The sequence below is a fragment of the Carassius gibelio genome, chromosome A16 (assembly GCF_023724105.1).
Source record: "Carassius gibelio isolate Cgi1373 ecotype wild population from Czech Republic chromosome A16, carGib1.2-hapl.c, whole genome shotgun sequence".
In the NCBI taxonomy this organism is placed as follows: domain Eukaryota; kingdom Metazoa; phylum Chordata; class Actinopteri; order Cypriniformes; family Cyprinidae; genus Carassius; species Carassius gibelio.
The window spans coordinates 8,747,780-8,771,606 of NC_068386.1; the positions used below are offsets into that span (position 1 = coordinate 8,747,780).

At 37.1% G+C, this 23,827-nt stretch overlaps 1 protein-coding gene across 11 annotated transcripts in view; it reads left to right on the forward strand.

Moving 5' to 3' along the window:
• Positions 1-23,827, forward strand: part of LOC128030519 (receptor-type tyrosine-protein phosphatase U) — a 181,291-nt gene that overhangs the window by 155,674 nt on the left and 1,790 nt on the right. For 4 of the 11 annotated variants that reach the window (XM_052618210.1, XM_052618211.1, XM_052618217.1 and 1 more), the window contains 13 exons: positions 3,052-3,124; positions 3,499-3,575; positions 5,424-5,441; positions 8,378-8,414; positions 9,912-10,009; positions 11,329-11,445; positions 13,357-13,511; positions 14,563-14,698; positions 15,515-15,664; positions 17,350-17,664; positions 18,739-18,864; positions 21,102-21,259; positions 23,578-23,713. In XM_052618210.1, coding sequence (XP_052474170.1) covers positions 3,052-3,124; positions 3,499-3,575; positions 5,424-5,441; positions 8,378-8,414; positions 9,912-10,009; positions 11,329-11,445; positions 13,357-13,511; positions 14,563-14,698; positions 15,515-15,664; positions 17,350-17,664; positions 18,739-18,864; positions 21,102-21,259; positions 23,578-23,713 — 1,596 coding nt within the window. The remainder of the gene's footprint in view (positions 1-3,051; positions 3,125-3,498; positions 3,576-5,423; positions 5,442-8,377; positions 8,415-9,911; positions 10,010-11,328; positions 11,446-13,356; positions 13,512-14,562; positions 14,699-15,514; positions 15,665-17,349; positions 17,665-18,738; positions 18,865-21,101; positions 21,260-23,577; positions 23,714-23,827) is intronic. The other 7 variants (XM_052618213.1, XM_052618214.1, XM_052618219.1 and 4 more) reach the window with 3 other exon arrangements.

The following is a 23,827-nucleotide window of genomic DNA, read 5'->3' on the forward strand; positions in this document are numbered from 1 at the left end:
TTAAGCTCAATTTGAGATTTATCTTATCATCAGAGTCCTTGACTAGGCAGTGTTTAGTATTAGTTATTAGGGGTGTAACGATACGCGTATTCGTATTGAACCGTTCGGTACGACGCTTTCGGTTCGGTACGCGGTACGCATTATGTATACCGAACGGTTCGTTGGAGTAATTAATTATATTTGAAAAAAAAAAAGAGAGAGAGAGAAAGAAATATAATGATATGCGTTCAACAAGGTAGCCCAATAACCCAAACAACGTAACAGGCAACGCCCCTGACACTCCCGAAGAAGAAAAAAACACCATCTTATATGTTTATGTTAGGCTACTCAGCAGGCGCTCGCTCACTCAGTACGCGCTGAAGGCTCGTTGCAAAATAGCCAATGCGTTTAACAGACTAGAAATGAGAAGATCCTCCAATAACCAACAGGTCTGGTGTTTGGGTGCACTTTGGATTCCCTTTAAGCTATAATGGTGATGGCAAGAGAGTGGTGGATAAAAAAACAACGGTATGTCGCATCTGCAACATGACAGGGTACACCAGCGGGAATAAAATAAAAAATAAAAAAAAACAGCGGGAATATCTGGGATATATGCGTCAGTACTATCTGGGAAAAGACGAAAAAAAGGAGAAACATGCACGCAGCAAACTATCCCTGCAGCATTTAGACACTACTTACAGGGAATCCAACCCAAACACCAGACCTGTTGGTTATTTTAGGATCTTATATTTCTGGTCTGTTAAATGCATTAGACATTTTGCAACGAGCCTTCAGCGCGTGCTGAGTGAGCGAGCGCCTTAGGGGCCGTTCACATATCGTGCCTAAAAACGCATGGAAAACGCTAAGCACGTCTTTCTCCTCCTTTCCAAAGCGCTCGGGCAGAAGCGCTCATGAGGCGTCTGTCTTTGCTAAGCAACAATGACGTGCTCTCTCCATGAGACGCGGAAATTTCAGCGAAGGATAAATGGATTTGCAGCTCTAAAAATCGCTTGCAGTAGCTCTGCTACTGAATTTATTTCAAAATTGCAATCCATATACAACTATGATCAGCTGTTCCTTCATCTTGGCTGAGCTCTCAACGTTGTTACGGGAAAGGATGAAGCTGATTGGTTGGTTCTTGTCACATGACCCGAGGTGCGCTTGCGGCATTCTGAAAAGTTGAGATGTTTTTACATTTTGCTGTATCTAAAACGTATCGAACCGAACCGAACCGAACCGTGACATCAGTGTATCGTATCGAACCGAACCGTGAATTTTGTGAACCGTTACACCCCTATTAGTTATATAGTAATATTATTACTTATTAATATTTAGAATTAGCTTGTATTATTAGTTTTAAGTTTTCATTTTAAGTTTAGTAATTTTTTGTGCTCTTTTCATTTTTTCTTTTTATATTTTACTTTAGAAATACTTGAATATGAAGGTTTATTTTTATTATATAAAAAAAGTTTTAGTATTTTTAGTGTCCTTTTACCAGATTTTTTTTTTTTTTTTTTTAACTAATATTTTATTTTATTTAAGCTTTATTTCAATTACCGGAAATGAAAACACTTTTAGTTTTAGTTAACAATAACAATAATGTAAAGTGATGAAGTATATGTTATAAATGAGCAGTTTGCAGTGAACCTTGATATATTGTACACTGTGTATCACAGTTGTGACTCTGAGAGCAGTTAGTTTGAGCTGTTCTTCACGGACAGGTTCGCATCACTCCCCCATGGACTAAAGAGGAGCAGTTATTGAGATGAAAGTAGAGGTCATACAGCCCTTCAGCATTACTGCACAAAGAGTGAGCTACACTGCAATCTCTTTTCCCTCCCTCTGTCCCTCCCTCTCTTCCTCCATGGCTAATTTTCTCTCCTCAGAATGCGGCTTGAGCATCTCCTCTCGGCGCTGCACTCATGTGGACTGTTGACTCTCCTCTGTCTGTTGTTGTCCACAGAGCTACGAGACAAAACATCCCTCCACATAATCAGACCTCTGCCACTAGCCTGCCTCTCTTGAGCGCAGCTTGTGGACTCATTAAACTCTCCCCCCAAGTGTGAAACAGATTCAACTGAAAAATCAATACGCACTTTCCTGGACATGGTGTCACTGTGTGTGTATGTGTGTGTTTGAGGTCAGTGTCTTAGTGCTTCATAAGCGGAAAAGAAGCATACCAACGGACCCCAAGTACAGTCCATTGATCAGTTCTTATTGACAGAATCTTTAGTTTAGATAGAGTGGAAAAAAAGAAGGAGTCTGTGTCTGTCCTATAAGCAAAAATAGGGGGTTTTGATGTGTTTTTTGCCTTCTGTATTAATTATCTTAAATGACATATACATATACATTTTATGTTTTTTGTTTTCCTTAAAATAAATCAAGTGGCATCTTTCATGTTTGTGTGTGTGTGTGTGTGTGTGTGTGTGTGTGTGTGTGTGTGTGTGTGTGTGTGTGTGTGTGTGTGTGTGTGTGTGTGTGTGTGTTTATATATATATTCACTTGAATTGGCAGTCTAAATTCTTACAGTTTGAAGACCTAGTTTAATGTTGATTTTTTTTTTTTTTTGCCTATGTTCACATTTATATTTTAGTGAATGCTAGATTTGCTAGTCAGGGATTGGGAGAATTTAAAACAAGATGAAAATGCAAATCTGTTCAGTTAGAATTTTTTTTTGGTTTACCTGATGCTGTTCCTGTGATATTGAATATTCTGTTTTCCTTTACCCGGTGTCCGCTGTGTAATTTAATAATTTCAGCAGTTTTGAGTAATATATGCAGCTGCAGATATTAAATAATGTATTCACATAAAATTTGTGTTGGAAAGGAAAGTGGAATTGTATTAAATTTTGTCTAATTAATATCATAAAAATACATTTCTTTGGGGTCCAAAGTAATCCAGAACCTCTGGTCTAAATGCTATTTATGTCAGAATTGTTTTTTTAATGAAATGCATGTCAGACAAAGTTTAAGGATATCATAATTAAAAATATATATATCATTATAAAAAATACTGTTCTCTCTTTTCTCTCTCTTCATTTCCCTCTCTCTACATTCAATCATATGTTTGTAGAGCTTCTTTGATGGCTGGGATGTCAATAAGAAGAAGGATAAAACTAAGGGAAGGCACGACACTTTGATGGATTGTGAGTTTATTTTTTCAGTATTTGCATGCATATCAAGATCATAAAGAATATCATGATTTAGACTTGATTCTCAGTTACATAGATTATTTAAACTTAATTCAGTTTCATAATGTCTGATAATTTAAATCTTTCATGTGCCTGAAAGTAAATGGGAAAATTCATTAACAATAAATGACACCAGCTGATAGCATTGTTTATTTGCACCCACTGTACTGATTCTGCTGTTTTAGCACCCAGAAATCAAGTAACAACATTAGTGTGGAAGATAAGGCATTCCCTATAATAAGAAATATAGAAAGATGTATAGAAAAATACTTTTTTATTGCACAAAAGTAATGTTACTGTAATGTACTGTATGTGTTTTGGTGTTTCAGATGACCGTCACAGGGTGAAATTGCACCCGCTGCTCGGTGATCCCAACTCCGACTATATCAACGCCAATTACATCGATGTAAGTCAGCCGTCACATGCTGTCTTCAGCAAGACTCACAAACATTCACACTGTTTCTGTTATTATGTGGCTCCCTTGGAGTTTATTTGATATTTATGGACACTGTCCTTTAGCCTTGCTATACTGTATATGGCATATCATCATTTCCGTTTTGATAGAAAACTTTTCTGACCACTAGCAGTCCTTTTTGTGGTGGGTGAAATTTGTTAGGTTGTTATTCCTGTGCTGGCGGATCTGACCTCCCAAAGGATTTTAGAGCATGGTCAGATGTGAAGCGTAGCTTACTGACATGTGTGGCAAAGTGTGTTTGGGTCCTTTTGTGTCTGATTTCCCCTTTAATAAAGAGGCAGGTGGGCAAAGATGGTCAGCCTTCTTTAAACCTACTATTCACAGCTTACTCAGTGAGCACCCGGTTAGACAAGACTGGCAAACTTTGTCATAATTTCCTCCCCATGTCGTTCCAAACCTGTATGGCTCTCTTTGGTGAAAAATACATAGTTGAATTTTCAAAATGATTATTAGAAAATGTCAGAATTCTCATTTTTGCATAAACTATTCATAAAAAGAGACTTTAAAACTAGATGCACACTCTAAAATCTTGCAATTTCTTCATCTTGACTATTTTGGGCCTTGGACACAGCAAGTGATTTTCTGAATTATGTGGTTAATTTTGAATGGACGGCTCTAAGCGTGTGAAGCATCGAGTGATTTCAAATAAACAGGAAGAGAAAGGCATATGAAGAGCTTGGTTCCAAAACGCAAGAGATCTATTTTGATTAATCTGGAGTAAAAAAGTGTTTTCTTCACCAAGAAAGTGGCAAGATGAAAACCGCTATTTTCTGTTTCAAACTGTCATATAGCATATTTAGGTTATAATAACATAGAAAATTCAAATCCAGGTTTTTATTTTCAAAGATGTATTTAATCCAAAGTGCAATAAATCCATAACACTAGTATTTTGTCTTTTTATTTTTTCCTCTACATGTCATGATTGGCCACAATATCAAATTATCTTCAAATACCTTGAAATTTTTGTATGAACCAATATACAGGAGCAAAACAGAGCATAGGCCAATTTAAAAAGAGGTTATATACAGTATATAGTGGAAAAGCAAAAAACAGTCAAGATGCTTCTTTGTACTGTTTCTGGTAAACTTGGCAGTAAGTAGAGGCTATTAGGAAACATATTAAAGTGAGTGCAACTGTTGTTTAATGTGTTAACTCCTCTTCATTACTGTCCTTTCCTTTAGAATAGCTCTTGAATCAGCCCAATAAAGGAATTTGCAAGAAACTATGGTAGCTTACACATGAATAAATGTAGTAATTTAAAATAGAAGGGTGTCATTTTTTCAATGTTAAAATACTTCCCTAGCCTGTAAGCCATGTGTTTGTTGATTTCCCTGAGTAGTTTAAAGGCACTTTCTGTTGTTTGAACCAGCCCCACGTAGCAACACCAACTCAATGGAGTTTGTTAGGGGGCGGGGCTATCCGTTTGTCCAACCAATGACAGAAGGAAGGAGTGTCCCGGAAACCTTTTTGAAAGAAATTATGTTTTCTGTTTGATGATGCTAAAGACACAAAAATTACACGCTTCACACCTTATATTTAGTGTGCAAAGATTTGCCCACCTGCACATCCAAAATATATGACTCCATTTTAAGTGTTTGTCCCCTGGCGTAGAGCTTAACTAGCTAACACAAGTCTTTCTCTTTCTTTCTTCTTCTAATTCTCTCTCTTTCTGTCTGTGATCTGTTAATCCTCTTACTCTCTTCAGCCTCTCATTAACTAGAGTCTGTCTTGTCTTTTTCTATCCCCCATCCCCACCTCTTCGACTCTTGGACCCTGTAGATTCGGATAAACAGGGAAGTAAGTACTTCACTGCTCTTTCCTTTCTTTCTCTCTGCATCCCCCCACCCCATAGCTCTCTTTTCTTCTCCTTTTTGTGTCGTGGCATTCCTCTGTTTGGATTACTTAAACATGAAGAAAAGTGACTCTGTCACACAGATCTTCTTTATATTCTTCCCTAAATGTGGATGCATAAATATTTCAGCTTCCATCTGTTTGGTTTCTTATTTCTTACCGGTATGTAGTTTTCACAGTTTCAGGTAAAAAAAAATCTTCTCTTCACCTTTTCATCAGGGGTCAACGGTCAGGAGGTTAGTTTTTGTGGTAGGATAGTTGGTGAAACTAGCCTAAAGGCCCAATATACTTTAAATTTAGTTTGTTTTCGTTCTTCGTTTGGGGGCCAAAAGGAGATCAAAAAGGCTGAGCGACGGTGTACTGTTTCTGAACATTCCGACATCCCCGCACTGCTGGAAGCGGGGTGTAGATTAATGTAAACATAACTCATGACACTCTCGCGTGTAGCCCTAAACACAACAGCGATGCAACGATGCAATGATGATGTATGAAGGTATGAGACGGGTACCATTGGTCAGATTATAGACCAAAGAATATTGATTAGCAGCAGTTCAGAGTCAAGTTTGCAATTCAAAAGAACCTTTCCATTTCCATAATCAGTCCTTTAAGTGTGAATGGCTCATAGTCTGAAAACTTTAGCATGATGTGGAAAAAATATATATTGGCATTTATGTTGCTAGTGACTTGGAGATGTTCTCCTGCCACCTGACCTCTGTGGAATGGTGGAAAAAAAAGAAATTGCACGTCAAAGAAGGTGGAGTTTCAGAACACACCCACCGATTGCGTAACTGCCATGGATCAATGGAAGCTCAAAGGTGTTTAGGAGCCAGAACGAACTCCCAGAAAGTTCACTTTGGTGATCTGTTTCGAACTGCTGAAACAAACTTCGCTTCGGCCTGATTTTGTTTCGAAATGATGTCATATCAGTTTGTTCTTTGATTGGTCTTTGTTGTCTCATATCCTGTCCAAGCTGGTGTTCAGGTAAAAGGTCAGTCTCCCATCCTGACCAGTTGAAAAGTGCCCGATGTTTTAAAACCAGATGTGTTCCCCCATCGAAGCTTTCTTCAGCAGCTCTTTGCTCTTTGACCATGGCTGCCTTACTAATAAAAGCCAGATTTGGAGATCTATATAGTAAGTTTCTCACCATGGGATAAAAACATACCTTTTATATAGTTATATAAGGTAAAACAAAAGGTAATTGCGAATATTTGTCTCAAAACCTCAAAAAAAAAAAAATTCTCATAATTGTGAGATACAAATTTGCTTAATCAGCGAAATTGATATAAAAGTTAGCAATTATTTGTTATTTGTTACTCCACGGCAGGAAAAAAACAGAATCATCTTATAATATAGTGTTGTCTTATTATATCGTTTTTTATCACAGTATAATTTAATCTTTATACATGAAAATAAATAGCTGCCTCTATATTTTAGTAAGGGAGTCAGTGAAAACGGGATCATCATATTTTGAGGGTCACTGGCATTAAAAATTTTTGAAAACCCTTGGTATAAGTAATAGTAAATCATGCTACTACTTGAATCATCAGGACAAAGCTCTTTTGGACCAGTTATCTTCCCAGCGTTTTCCCCCGTTACCCCTGTGTTCTCCAATTTCCCATAGACTGATGAATCCTTTGTGTGGAACAAACATCCCCCACAATTTCTTTTTCCATCTACAGTGTATATGTTTCTATGTTTGTTTGTACAGTGTGCAGGAAATAGCTTGGCCCAATCAAAAGTGTAATGGGCGTCTGCAGTGTTCTAAATGGAGCAGCAAATGCTCAGCAACAATAAAGAACATGTCTCTATTGTCTGTTTAATGAAAACAGATCCAGTTTTTGGGAGCATCCCCAGGTAGTTCTTTGAAAAGGCTTAGCTTTGATGAATAAATTGCATTTTTTGAGATATTCCTAGAGTTTCCTTCTCCCTGTTCATTGCAAACATGAGCTGATGGAGCAATTTTGTAGGGAGCTCATGTACTCCATGATGAGTTTTATGTCTGGGCAAATGAGTATTACTTTCGTAGCAGGGTGCCTTTTTGTTTGTTTATTTGTTTTTGTGCCTCAGACTTATTAACAAACATTACTAGCTGTACTACTGATTTGACTACATTTTTCAGTTTGCCTTACTTTTTAGTTTGTAATTGTAAAGAGAGTGTGTTTTTAAATACTCTCTTTACGATTTCTCAAGTAGTGTTGGGAGGTCAGATTCATTTTAGTGAATCAGTTTAAATGGCTCATTTTAGTGGTTTCATGTAAGGTTTTGTTTACATTTGCTTTTTTTTTTATTTATTTATTTAGAGTTGCCGTTGACGCAAGAGTTGGCGTCATATTAATTTAGAGCCTCTTAAAAATGTTTATCATATAATTTGATCAATATTTCATTTTTTAAAAAATGCGGTAGCTTGACTGTAGCTTATAGGTGTACTCACAAATTTTTGTGTTAACATATGAAATTAATTAAATGTCCTAAATCTAGCTACTGTTTAATACTGTTAACATATTTTTCCCCCCATTAAACGTATTATCTACAACAAAAATTGGATTAATATTGATGAAATATTCTGAACAATTGATGGCCCTAATTTAAAATCATGAACATCCACATTACACTCTCTCTCACACACACACACACAAATATTAAATAGAGCAGATCTTCTCGTGGAGGTCGGCATGATGAGATCACATGACCCTTATTTTATCTCAGTGACCCACAGATTATCAAGCAGTTCCACTCACAGACCAACTTAATTTACCAACCAAGTTGATATGACTAAAGACCTTGGATCTCTGAAGAGTATTAAGAGCAGATACACGTAAGTGATGTTTATGGGACACAAATGGCTTACACAGCATTTCACCTCTCTCTCTCTTTCTTTTTAGGGTTATCATCGATCCAACCACTTCATTGCCACTCAGGGTGAGTATCTTTGTCTGGACAGGACTTGTGGATGGATGGATGTGTGTGTGTGTTTATATGCTTCAGTCTGGCAGTGTCCAAGACTTTCCTCTCTTCAGTCTGAGCCTTTTGGTTTGTGTGTGTTAGATTGAAAGCTTCAGAACACAGAGATCCTTCAGATGGAGTCTAATGTGTTCTGATCCCGGAAATTACAGAGGAGTGCAAATAGAAATGATGCAGCAGAGTCAGGATTACCACCTGCTGTCTTCTTACCTGAGATCAAAAACCACCAGCACAAAGACTGCAGGACCTTGGCTCATCTCAGACAGATTGTGTGTCTCTCAGTGTGAGAATATTCAGGGACATCCTTGAATTGAAAAATTTAATAGGATTGATTTACTAACAGCTTGCAAACCCTCTTTTGGCATAAAAAAAGACATGCAGTGTAAAATTAGCTTTTAAAAAGCCTGGACAGTTATTTTTACAGCCGACTTTATTGCATTTGCAATTGTAGGAGTTAAATGAATCATTCAAGGTGGTTTACTGAGGTTTGTGGAAGTCAATTTACTTTATTTGCACCATTATTTAATGCCCCAAAAACTTTATTTACACCATTATTTAATATCTCAAAAAAGCAAGTCTAAAGTTCTACATGTTTGCTAGCCGAAGCTAATTTGTGCTCCACTTGGTAGATTGCTTTGGACTGTGTGTGCATTGTCATTAGATCAGCTGCAAACATTTCCTCTCCCATTGACACTTTTATGGGATTGCACTCTCACATTAATTTGCTCTGTTTAGTAAATCTGGCACCATATTTTATGCTCATTTGTTTATTTATCTTGTAAGTAGTTGTCTTCTAAATTGAATGATGCACAGTCTGTGTGGTCGAAGACCGTAAAACGGTGAGATCAGAGATCATAAACCTCAATCACCTAGATTTGGCTGCCAGCCAACTGTCCTTACTAGGAAATCGGCTTCATGAATACACTATATGATGTATTTCTTAAAATCTCAGCATGCAAAAAGATTTCTATACCTCAGTTTCCAAACAATAGAAGTCATAGGAATGTCTCCACCATGACAACAGAAAGTGTGTTTGCATTTGAGAGACACATCAGACATGAACCGCCCTCTACCCCTTTCTCAGCTCTACTAAAACAAGGTCACCCTCTTCTCTCATCGTTTCAGATCTCCCATAAATAAATCATTACATGTTCGTGGTTTGTCTGTATTTCTCCCTAATTGATTTTCTAGGCAGACTCATTTGATGGGAGAAATTAGCTTTTTCTATCATAGAGCCACAACCTGCTGAGGTTAAAAACTGTTTCATTCACCAGACATGTGTGCTGTTGAATTATTCTGTGTGAGGCTCTGGATTACTGAACTGCCTTATGACACTTGGTCAATTAAAACCCACTGTCTGGAGCACTGGCTGCCATTCATTCAATGTGTGTGTGTGTGTGCGTATATCTATATCTATATATATATATGTGTGTGTGTTTGTCTGTTTGTTTGCAGGGCCCAAGCAGGAGACAGTGTATGATTTTTGGAGGATGGTTTGGCAAGAGAACTGCTTTAGTATCGTCATGATCACCAAGCTAGTGGAGGTGGGCAGGGTATGTTCTAGATCCTTCCTCATCTGCAAACTAAACCCATAAACTAAAGACTCTCACCATTCAAATCAGCCTATTTCATTCATTCATCGCCTCTAAATGTTTGTGCATTTGTGGGTCGGTTACACTTACTTGTGCTTGGAAATATGTACATTTATATAATTTTCCATTCATCTTCCGTAGTTTTGGAAAATTATGTTTTTATATGCGATTACTATATGCACAAAAAGTACCATGGAGTATCATGTAAATAACAATAATAAATTACATAAATACATCTGCATTGCTCTCAACACAGTAAGATTTGAATTATCATAATTCCCACACTCATGTAATGCATTCTGCTCCCTTGTTTTGTGGCCCACTTGTTCCAGCCTTTTTAAACCACCTCTATTTCTTCCTCCGACATAATTTCCTCTTTCATTTTCCTCTCCACACCCGCATCAGTTTGGAGACGGCGTCTGCTGCCAACAGTCCTCTTAACACCCCCGCCCCTGCCCTCTTATGAAACTGGGGCTCTGTTATGAAAAATATGCAACCTTTTTATGATAAAAGCTGTGAACAGCAGGGACAAATGGATGATGGCTTAGGTCTGACAGCAAATCTAACAGTTTGTGTAACTGTAATAGGCGTGTGGAAATAAACCCGGTTTACAGTAAACAAGGAGGGAGTTCTTTCACTTCAATAATTTGATTGCTGTAAAGCTTTAACTCACAGACCAGAAGGTTTAAAATGAAAAATAAGTATAGAATATCAAATGAATATATATTATTGTTGTTGTTGATTTTTCAGATTTTTGGAAATATACATTTCTATTTATGTATTTGCTTTGAACTGTCTTAAGAAACAAATAATCAAGGCAAACATTTAATTAAATTTATTCAAATAATTATATTTAATATTTTTTCTTTCGATAGCACCAATATTCTCCATCATTTTAAACATTTTAATATATGAAAAATGTCATGAAGGTACATTTTTGGCCAAGGTTTTTAATCAGCTCATGTACAGACAGTTTTACAGGAAAATCAATCAACCATTTTTTGTTACTGAAGTTTTAATCAGAGAACCTGCTAAAACATCGGTAAAACACTTTCATACTCATACAAGAAAGAATCATGAAACTATTGTAATGACATGCTTTATTGGAAACATAAAATTGTGCATTGAAAACTTCTCAATATTCATGATGTTTAATTTTATATTCCCAGCAAAATTATTTTAAATATGCTGTAGCACTTATTACCCAGCGCTAGTGTCATGCTGCTGTGGACTTCTGATGCTTTCTATCCTGAGTTTGTTTATTTTGGTTTGTCTTTCAGGTGAAATGCTGTAAGTATTGGCCAGATGAGTCAGAGATGTACGGAGACATTAAGATCACGCTGCTGAAGACTGAAACGCTGGCGGAGTACACAGTGCGAACGTTTGCCCTGGAGCGGGTATGAGATGATTTCTCTTCCTCTAGAGACAGGACAGGAAATGATGGGGAAAAGAAGGGTTGTACTGTATCTCCCACATGATAACCACACTGCCTCTAAGCCACAGCTCCAACATTCTCTTATTTCTTACACAGCAGTCTGATTTGCTCTGCCATTTGATATGATGTGATCTGTTATGCACATAGTAATGTACAGTCAGCAGGTCATTACCATTATCAGCAGGTCTTGTGTCTCGTTACTCCGCATTGCCTTGCCTATTACCCGGCTGCGTACCGAATAAATAAATGGACATGAATTATTGATTTGAGGTGAAATCATTTTGTTATGTAAGAAGAAAGAGCTAGTGGAGTGAAATGAGAGACAGGAAACTATCACAGCCATGTCAAATCAATTTTCTTATATCGTTAGAATTAGAATCAAGTATTTCCAGCTGTTTAATAATTGCCCTTATGTGCTGCTGTGCTGATATGCAGTGGTTATATGTAATCTGAATTACGTAATCTCATTGCAAAAATGAAATCCTTCTATTTAGACTATATTACATTTTAAAATATTAAAATATATTTTTTATTAAAAAGTGTAATCTTTTAAGTTGGTGGTTGTTGTTTTTTGGATTTTTTTTAAATACATTTTTAAATTGAATTATTAGCTTTTAACAGACCCCCTGCAGTTCCTTCATAAAAATTTAAAAGTTTGTGAAATCTTGGTGTAATTTAATGTTTAATGCACTTAATGTTGTTGTTGGTGCAATATTATCCTATTCCAATCAATGATGTTGGGTCAAAGATAAACTAAAAGTAATTAAAAAGTGGAATGTGGTGGATTACTTACAGTTTCATAATGTAATTTGTATTTAGTAATGAACCACAATTTTAAGTCATCTACCCAGCACTGCTGATATGTATTGCTTCTTTGCTAGGATTAGGGTAGAACGTGAATTGTGTGTATGCGTGCACCCATTTTGCGTGTGTGGTAAGGGAGAATTCAGAGTGACAGCCCTGTAAATGAAATGGAGAGATGCGCCTGATACCTAGCAGAGGCCCACCGAGCTGTCTGTTCCAGGATTAGAGCTGCCTCATCTCAGAACGCTTTATGGCGGGCACATTAACTAAAGCATCGCTTTCTCTCTTCTCTCATTATCTCTTCTTCTCTGTGATACAATGGGCTAAATGTGGGTGTGTTTGCTGAAATTAGCCCAATTTAGCCTCCTCCACCTCACCCCCGTCTTCTCTTATCATCCTCTTTGCTGCCCTGTGGAGGCACAGTTCTGTCGACAGCCTTTAATGTGAGTTTTGTGCTTGCCACGGCCCTGTCAATCAAACATGGGCTGTGGGTTGAATGATGTACTTGTGTGTGTTTGGCGAATGGTGGGGAAGGTTTTTCTAGTAACCATCAGACAGACTGTCGACTGAAGCTTTCTTAGTGTGTATTCAAACAGACGACCAATTGGGATGCGTAATTGGAAGTCTCTTAGTGGCCTGTCTAGTAGACGTAAAACGCCTCCCCTGAGTGGGACCGCAGAGCTGGGTGTTTATTCAGCTGTCGCTTTTGCTAATTCATGTCTCAAGTCATGAGGAATACAAACTCCAGAAGCGAGGTACCTTAGATTATTTGAGCAAATAGAAAAAAATATATATTAAAAAACAATCCAGTTGCAGTTTGTCTTTGATAAATAAAAATAGTAATACAATTAAATAAAAATTGTGCCACTTATCTACTTATAAATCTTAACCGTATCTTTGCTGGAGCCGTGGCCTATTGGTATGTCCTTACACATTGATCCAAGATGCATGTATGGACAATTCGGGTTCAAATTTCTTATATTTCAGTATTCCTGTAATTAAAATGAAATTATATTAAATTCGCTACATATTAATTATAATTGAAGTGTGGAGCATGTTTGTCTTTCAGAGGGGATACTCTGCCAAACATGAAGTGTGTCAGTTTCACTTTACATCGTGGCCTGAGCATGGAGTCCCATACCACGCCACGGGTCTGTTAGCCTTCATTCGGCGGGTCAAATCCTCCACTCCACTCGACGCAGGGCCTGTGGTGGTCCACTGCAGGTATGGAGCGCTGCATTTCAGAATATGATAACAGCTAATGTTTTTTTAACCAGAAATGTCTAAATATGTCCATGAACAAAACTTTCTAATGCTAAATGTATTTGATCAAAAATACTGTAAAAAGCAATGATACTGTGAAATAATACTACAACTTAAAACAGCTGTTTTCTATTAGAATATATTTAAAAATGTAATTTATTCCTGTAATGGCAAAGCTTCATTTGCAGCTATTACTCCTTCAGAAATCATTCTAATATGCTGATTTTCTGCTCAAATAAGATTATTATCAATTATTATCAATGTTGTGTGTATATATATATAGACTACATGCCACGCCGCATTGCTGCAGTACTTTAGGCAAAAGGAGCCCCAACTAAGTATTGAGTGCTGTACATGCTCATACTTTTCATGTTCATACTTTTCAGTTGGCCAAGATTTCAAAAAATTATTTCTTTGTATTGGTCTTAACTTAAGTAATATTCAAATTTTCTGTGATACTGAATTTGGGCTTTTCCTTAGTTGTCTGTTATAATAATCAAAATTAAAGAAATTAAACATTTGAAATATATCAGTCTGTGTGTAATGAATGAATATAATATACAAGTTTCACTTTTTAAATGGAATCAGTGAAATGAATCAACTTTCTGATGATATTCTAATTATATGACCAGCACCTGTATAATGTAAAACCAAACAAACTTCTTGTGAAATGTTTTGCTTGAAAATTGTGCTTTTGCTACACTCCCAAGGTAATTTAATGAATACAGTGGGACTGACTATCATTTTACATGTTCAAAAACCTGATAGGACCATGATATGTGTCCAAAAATCTGGTTTTACCACTTTACTCATGTCATTACTTTTTGGTACTTTCTGTTAGTGTTTACAGTCAAATGTTACATGGGACTTTGAATGTTCACATCCTTTCATGTCTAATAGGACTTTGACAGCTGCCTTAAAACTTCAAGAGCTTGATCTTAAGTTCAAAGAAAAAGCTAATTTTATCATTTAAGTAAGATCTTGCTATTCGTCTTTCGCTCTTCCTCTTCAGTGTGGGAGCAGGCAGGACTGGCTGCTATATTGTGCTGGATGTAATGCTGGACATGGCGGAGTGTGAAGGAGTGGTGGACATTTACAACTGTGTGAAGACTCTCTGCTCTCGCCGTATCAACATGATCCAGACAGAGGTGCAGACTCTCACATGTTTCCCCATAATTCCCTTTACCCCTATAGACTTATTACATGAGATCTCTTGTATTTGCATAGTAATACGCTCTGTAGGAGTCGCTATGAATATTCAGAATGTTTAGCCTTGGAATTTAGTGAAAAGCGTGTATTGATAGGTGTCTAATACCCAAAAAAATAAATAATCTCTGTTGCATCTGTCCGCTCTGCGGAGGCAAGTGCCTTTGCTTAGATGTTCCAATATTTGCATATCCAAACTTTATTATGTAAATCCCAGTCATTTGACAGTTTAAAACCTTAGTCATTTTTTGCCAGATGCTTTAATTTAATCCATTCGCAAGTGTTTATGTAGAGCAATGTATTCACTCGCAGTACACTTTGAAACATGCCACAAATTTTGTTTACATCGAAACATGGAGGTTAAACAAATTCTGCTTTTTTTACTCTATCGAGTGTTTTCTCAGAGGAGGTAAGGGAGACAGTGCCTTCTCCAAAAAATAAAAAACAATTGAGAAAATTACAGTAAATGGAAGCAAATATTACAAAATAAATAAAAATGCAGGTTAAAAATAAGGTACAAAAAATTATTTAAAATAAAAATCACTGAAAGCAGTTCCTCCTTGTCACTGTGATTGGCTGATTAATGCAGTAATCTCTTTGTCTCATGCACACAACAGCAAATTCGAATGAATGTGTTAAACTAGATTTAGTTATAACAGAGCAGATTGCTCACCCTTTAAGACATTATCACGGAATCTAATAGTGAAGTCAACAGCAGGATATATGTAGTTATGTCTTTGCTATCTCTTTCTGTATAGGAGCAGTACATATTCATTCACGACGCCATCCTGGAGGCGTGTCTGTGTGGGGAGACAGCCATCCTGGTAAACGAGTTCACCCTGGCTTACAAAGAGATGCTGAGGGTGGATTCCCAGAGCAACTCGTCACAGCTACGAGAGGAGTTCCAGGTGTTTGTCAACAATACAAAACAATTTCGTAATTTCTCCCAAATGTCTTGATTGTGAGATCTCATTGGTGTAAAATCCCATATGACTGTGTGATTGTACATTGAAACATTTTCTGATTGGCTTTGGATTTGTCACATTGCGATGCAATTTCACATTCAGTGATGGCAGACAAATTGCTTGTCACCTGAAATGTTCCACATGGCGCCTAGTGTTAGAGACAGTTCCCTTACTCAGTCTTTGCAAAGTGAAACATGCTGCAGCTAATGTTGGACAGAAATGTTTAGGTCCGTGTTAAAAATGAACCACTTATATGGGCATATTTTCTCATTGCTTGAGCGTTTTTTCATTTTTTTTGCGATGCTTGCGGCAACACGCGTCCATTCCATAGCATTTGTACCCCTACACACATACTGTAACAATGAGAATACTGAGATGTAATAAATGTCAGAATGTTGGGAACTTTCAGAACTTAGAATCCTTTATTTCATTTGTATACACTGCAAACGTGTAACACAAGAATCAGTCACATTTTGTTGTCCATTGGGAGCAGTGGTCAGCCGTGTTTCACTTTGCAATAGATCCCCTGGGAGCGAAAGGCCGGTGAAGGTTATTTAATAAAAGATGTACCACTCCACATGTGTTGCTGGGAATAGTTTTATCGATTCAGTGGAAGGCAGGGAGAACTACCCTTGCTCTCCTGCACTTACCTCTACATTGCATTTTCCTGACTTTACTTTCCAGGTGAATTATAATGCATTCATTATAAGCAATTTTTTTTGCTGAGTCTTTGAAACAGAAGTACAGGAAGGCTGATTTGGATTACAAGGTGTACAGTATATTTTCTATAGTTATTAGATACTGATGGAGCATATTATAATGGGTTTTGTACATACATACTTTTGATGTTTATGTAGACACTTTCTGTTGAATTGTTGTGATACAAGTTCCTTTGGCTGTAGTAAATAACAGCAAATCTGTTTACCTTTTGGATTTCCTTGGGGAACAGTGCATGTATCATGTCTGTATGATTTGCAAACATTTTTCCTGACTTTGAGGAGGTTATAGCAACAGTATTCGTTATGTATGACAATACATATTTCTTTTTTTTTCTTTCGCTTTTTCATTTTTTTAAGAAAGAAACATATTTGATCTCTTAAGATATATATATATATATATATATATATATATATATATATATATATATATATATATAAAGAAAGAAACATATTTGATCTCTTAAGATATATATATATATATATATATATATATATATATATATATATATATATATATATATATATATATATATATATATATATATATATATATATATATATATATATATATATATATATATATAATTATATATAATTATTTTATTTTAATTGTCATAGTTAAATTTGTTTGTTATGTATTATTATTATTATTTATTATTTATTTAATTGTGTAGCTTTTCTTTCAGTTAACAAAAACTGTAATGAGTAATTATATTATATTATAAATGTATTATTGAAATGTAAAACTTTTTGTTGTCATAGAGATACATTAATAAACATATTGGCAGGGATAATAATAAACCCACTGACCCCATCTAAGTTGTCAATGAAGCCTCAAGCAAAGGAAAAAAAAAATTCCAAAGCTTATTTCAGTTGTTTAGCATATCCTCCATTTCTTTTTCCCCTCAGACGCTAAACTCTGTGACTCCTCATCTGGACGTGGAGGAGTGCAGCATTGCCTTGTTACCACGAAACCGTGAGAAGAATCGCAGCATGGATGTTCTGCCACCTGACAGGGCCCTCGCCTTCCTGGTCACCACTGAGGGAGAGAGTAACAACTACATTAACGCGGCACTGATGGATAGTTTCCACCGGCCTGCCGCCTTCATTGTAACCCCGCACCCGCTGCCCGGCACAACCTCGGACTTCTGGAGGCTGGTGTTTGACTACGGCTGCACCTCTGTGGTCATGCTGAATCAGCTGAACCAATCAAACTCTGCTTGGGTAGGTGAAAGCATCCGTACAACCACTAGAAGCTCCACTTAATGCAGCGACCAAGAGGACTTTGGTAGTTCCTTCTTTTCATCTTTATAACTTGCCTTTTTACATTCGCTTCATTGCATGTCCTTTGAAGTTGATTAAGCTGTTTTGTCCCCAGCTTCTGTGAATCTCCCTGTGAAATGTTTTATATTCATAAGCATATAGTCAAGTCTCATTTACATAAAGCTTCCCTTTGAGTTTGTGGAGTTGCGTTCCGGTGCTCTTCTCGATCACGGTTCTCTGAAAACCCTGACGTGCGCTAACATGCCGGCAGTTACTCAGTGTCACTCTCGCAGTCGATCTGCTCCTTTTTTCTCACTGTGGTGGATTAATGTCTCTCCCTCTTCTTCATTCGCATGATTGCTCTCTGCAGTCCATAAGTATTAATATTTATCACCTCACTTGCTTTGCTGTCATTAATGTCCTTCCTCTTTCTTGCCAGTTCTCTTCGTCTCCACCCGTTTAATTTCAGCTCAGTTCGGTTTAGTAAGGCTACAGCACTTAATATGTATGGATGGTGAATTCTAAGGCTGCAACATATTCCAAATACAGATGAGTCAATATATTCATTCGATTGAATGATAAAAATGGTGACTCTCATTCATTTCACATCACATTCTTGGACTGAAATCCTTTTGGGTTTTTAGATAATGGGGAGGTTGGCTTCTGACTGTCCTGCTTGATCATCATATGTTCAGCAGCTATACTGTAAAATATACTTTCTTCAGAAGCCTTTTTTTTTTAAGTCTAGACAATTTTCAGGTCTAGACACTTTTCCCTTGCAGAGCCCTCTAGACCTATTTCCTCCAGAATCTAGCTCCCTCCAGAATTAATTTCCTTTTCTTCCCTATTCTTCTCTATTGATACTTTAAACATTCCATGAAGAATTGGTTAAAACACCTTCATGAACGTCTGAAACTCATTTACTGCTGAATTATGTTTTTTATTCAAATAGAGAGAGAGAGATTGTATATTCATTCATTCATTCTCTCTCTCCTTTTGTATAATATCTAATTCTATTTTCTCCTGTCTATCCAGCCTTGTGTGCAGTACTGGCCTGAACCAGGTCTTCAGCAGTATGGTCCTATGCAAGTGGAGTTTCTATCCATGTCTGCAGATGAGGACATCATCACACGGCTTTTCCGGGTCAAAAACGTGACAAGAGTGAGTTCTGTCAATGATTTAAAATATATGAGGAGTTTTCATCATATTACCTTATTACATTGTAGCCCTAGCAGACCCTAAATATACCCTTATACCCCTTATGAGCAAAAAATAAAGATTACTCACTTGATCCTGTTGGGCCTCTAAAGGTACACTTAAGGTAAAAAGTAATCCAGCTGTGCAAATGAGCCTCTTAATGTTCTTTCTAGAAATGCAAAGTAGATTCCAAAGTCATTTTTCTGGGAGAATTGAATGAGACCAGGTGATCACTATGTTGTGCCTTTTAACTGTATGCTTAGTTCCAAAAGTAAATTTGAATTTTATGTAATATTTGAAAAGCTTTGGAAGCATTTTTAGGCCTATTACATAGACTAAAAGATAAAGAGTTAAATGAATAGGGCAGGGATAGGCAACTCCGGTCCTGGAGGGCCACTATCCTGCAGAGTTTAGCTCCAACCCTAATTAAACACACCTGAACAAGGCAATCAGTGTTTTCGGGATTACTAGATAGATACAGGCAGGTGAGTTTTTATGAGGGCTGAAGCTAAACTCTGCACGATAGTGGCCCTCCAGGACCGGAGTTGCCTTTCCCTGGAATAGGGTTTGTCAGCCCAATATATTTGTCAGCCAAAGCTACGAGAGCAATTAAAGAACAGAGGAAAAGCTATTTCAGAATATCCATTTTCATACCATCAGCACATGGCACTTCATATGGCGGCACTTTCGCAGACAAGGACAGATGCCTAAATAAGTTTTTATAAGCCTGCAGATATGAAGCATACATAATGAGTATGCCACAGAAGGTCATTTTTACCACTTTCAATTTGCCCTAGCTTGTCATAATTGTAAGATCTAATTTTGTTCTGTTTTGCTCTGTGAATGTTTTATAGCAGTGCTCTTTGCCTAATAGACACCTGCATTTTACTCTCTGCCCGATGTTTTTTTGACAGATGTCACAGTGTTATAATGCTTGGCAGGCAGCAGATCTGTGGAACGTTAGAAACTAAGGCGATTGAGTGGGGGGAGGCATTTCCAGCGCTGTAGAGGGTATTAAGGGGGTGTGTGGATGTGATCGTGGGTGCGTGTGTTATTCAAATGTGACATCTCTTTTGCTTAGATTGTGTGGTGGAGAATGTTAGTGTTAGTGTTTTTGTACGCTTCTGCTTTTAAATGGTTTACTTTCTGCATTGTTGCATGTCTTCTGTAGAGACTCGTTTTTTTTTAATCGCTTAGAAAGATGGGCATTCATGTGTTTTGATTATCCAGGAAATCTTACATGTTAATGGAATTAAATTAAATCTGGCATATTAGTTTAATCCTCCATATTATGTTTGATGATGCGCTTTGCTTATTTTAATGATTGGTAAAATCATGGATAAAGACAAGACACGGTTTGTAGTCAAATTTTTTGATGTACAGCAGGCTAAAGGATATTGGAATATAGTGGTTACGAGAACGTTGGAACCTAAACATTAAAAAAAAAGGCTAATAAGCAGAGAATGTTAAATTGTCCTCTTTGGGAAACAAAAACTAAAGTTTCCAGGACATTCTGGGAACTTAAAATTGGTAGTGAGGTGCGTAAACTCTGTAATTGCTGGATTATGTTTTAAAAAAGGGTTGTTTACTGGAAAAGTTTCCCCTTAAATTTCAGATCCACCCTTTATTCTTTATATCAGTTACGACATATGCAACAACTGATGGCACAATGGGTCATATTCAGAATGACCATATTTAGATTGAACTGAATGAGATTAATTGAGCATTGTTATCTGTAAAAACAGCTACATTTTTATTTAAAATTCATTTAATTTGAATATAACTTTATAATACATCCTACAACCTAATTTAACTACCTCTGGCATCACTGTATGTCCTATCAATTGTTTACAAATTAGAATAACATTTTAAATTGTGTCGCTCAGCTATGGTCAATGCGCTCACTTCCAACCCTGTTTCAGGGTGTGCCTCAGGGCTCTATATTAATTCCACCTGTGTTTGAAGCCAAAGTAGGCGCGGATCAGGGCCAGCTTTACAGTTTTTCTTCCCCAGCCGAGTGAAACCCTTTACCAACACACTCATTCATCACAACCTAAACACTGCTGACTTGGCACTGCTGAGACCTCAGCATGGAGAACAGTCCCACGCTACTGTACACATTCATAAACAAGCCCAAATGCACAGCTGGTGATGCATTACTGATCTTGGCTTTTCCTTTTTCCTGTCTCATCCATGTGAAGCTGCAGGAGGGTCAGCTGGTCGTGTGCCAGTTCCAGTTCCTGCGCTGGTCTGCGTACCGTGACGTGCCTGACTCCAAAAAGGCCTTCCTCAACCTGCTGGCCAGCGTGCAGAAGTGGCAGAGGGAGTGTGGGGAAGGTCGTACTGTCGTCCACTGCCTGTAAGTTGTATTGTTAGAATTATTAGAATCAATTTCCATTGTGTCTGTTTAGGTTTACATCTGGATATCTGTACATTCAGTTATGGCCAATTAAAATGATTCATAGTGTTAATGCAAATACTGTAGATTAAGAAAACTTCAATTTTGCAAATTAAATTTGCACAAATTAATTAGGTTGTGATAATGTGATGAAGAGTGTTGTTGCATTAGCGGATTTTAATTAGCTAAACTGAACAAACAGTTGCTTTTTTTAAGTGTATTCTAATTTTTCTTTGTTAATGTTTTGGTTTGATTATTTGGTATTCTTTCTATTGATTTCTGCTGCATGGTAATACACTCCTGCAACTGTATATTGTAATCTTTCATAAGCTCTATGGACTGCTAATCAGATACAGACAGATGATTTTTAAAAAAAATCAGCTTAATGATGCAGTCCTGCTGTGCTTAACTACATCTTTTACTTCCACAATGTGTCCTCTGCAGTGTGTCATTGATTGATGTTTCCCCAAGCAACTGATGCAAACAGTTACAGATCATTTTTTTATACTTGCATGGCGAGATGTATGTCTGGTCTAGCAGGTGCACTGGCATTATTCATCAGTAATACAAGTACTGGAAGATCCATGAGTCCAAAGAGTTTCCAAACACATTCCTATTGGAGATTTTGTTATTTTAGAATATATTTGAAAATAAGTCAAATTGGAACTACAGGAAGTGGAATTTAATAGAATTTACACTACTATTCAGAAATTCAGGGTTAGATATTTGGGTGGGGATATTTGTTCAAAGTTTTGAGGTCAGTACTTCTTTTCAGCAAAGATATGTTGAACTGATTAAAAAAAGTGATAGTTAAAACATATTTCGAGATAAATATTTGATATAAATAAATATCAAATATTTTGAAATAAATATATAAATATCTTTAAATAAAATTATGAATAAACCCCCCCCCAAAAAAGGGATTCCAGGTTCCAACTAAATATGAATAAATCAACCTGTTAGAATGATTTCTGAAGGATCATGTGACACTGAAGACTGTAGTAATGGCTGATGAAAATAAAGCTTTTCCACCACCAGAATAAATGACATTTTAAAGTATATTAAAATAGAAAACTAATATTAATTGGAATCATATTTCGCAATAATATTATCACAATAATACTGTATTTTTGATTAAATAAATGCAACCTTGATGAACATGAGACTTAAAAACATGTTAAAAACAGACAACAAACAAAGACCCCAACAGACGCCACACTTTGGAATGGTAGTTTAAATTTGATTAAATAAAGGGCAATATTTCAGTTTTGAATGATGCACAACCCTGCCATAAACTTCTACATAAACAGCTAAAACTGAATAATAAGCCAATAAAGTACAGCCCAAATCAAAGAGAAAAAGGAAAAGATAAAAGCATTGTATTAACACTGAAGAGCAGAAATAAATTAGCTAATCAAAGAGCAGTTACACTGAATGGCAAAATGCGTGTTGACCATTAGGTGACGTTCCTGCATTGTATATTGTTGAAGCTCCTTGCTATGGCCTGGGTGATGGCCATTGTGCCCTTGAACGGCACAATTAATCCTTGTCTTCACACAGTCTTATCTGTGTGTGCTGTGACCCCTATCTCTGTTTGCCAGTGAGCCGGATAAGAGAAAATATATGCATAATATATTTCAGTGTACCTTTGCAAACAAATCATGAACAATATTCTGACATGAATAATTAAACAAACAAAATAGCTCTCAGATAAAATAATTTTCTAAACAGGGACTTATACCCTGTGTTAACATGGTCATCATCCTTTTAACCGCACACTTGACTTCCCCCATGGCTTCGTTTGGCTTCGTTTCCCCTCCTGCCCACTAAGCCACCTCATCTGGAACCCCAGGCACAAATTTGTTTCCCATCGCCGCCCAGAAACACATCACTCAAAACTGTCACACAGTGTTACCAACCGCAGGCAGAGAGAAGAGATTATGGAGATGAAATCAATTATGCTTTAATACAGAACAGCACAGGCCTTTCTCAGTGCTAAACCAGAGCTGCCAAAGCACTGACTGTGATTGATTATCTCACCATTGTCTCATCTAGCTGCCGCCGTCGTAACGTACGCATACATAGCAGAAGAGCTCTGCGGATCTTCAAAAAGCTCTTTATGCCTCTGGTGCAGGCTGGTTTCATATTAACTGTATATGAGAGATTTCTGGTGTAGACTAAATATCAGTATGCAGCACAGCCAGATCCGTTTCTCCACTATCCTCAGTGTCTCTTCTTTACTCATGACAGCCGGGTTTCTTGTATTCTTGTCTGTCTAGGAACGGCGGTGGCCGCAGCGGAATGTACTGTTCCAGCAACATCCTGATGGAGATGATCCAGTACCAGAACATGGTGGATGTCTTCTATGCCGTCAAAACCCTTCGTAATGCTAAGCCCAACATGGTGGAGACACTGGTGGGTACAAAAATCGATTGCCAGTGAAGTCACACTAAAACAGAACACACTATTTAGAGAAAGAATAAAGAGACTGTTGGTTGCAAAACAAATGAGAGGAATCTCAAGAGGAAG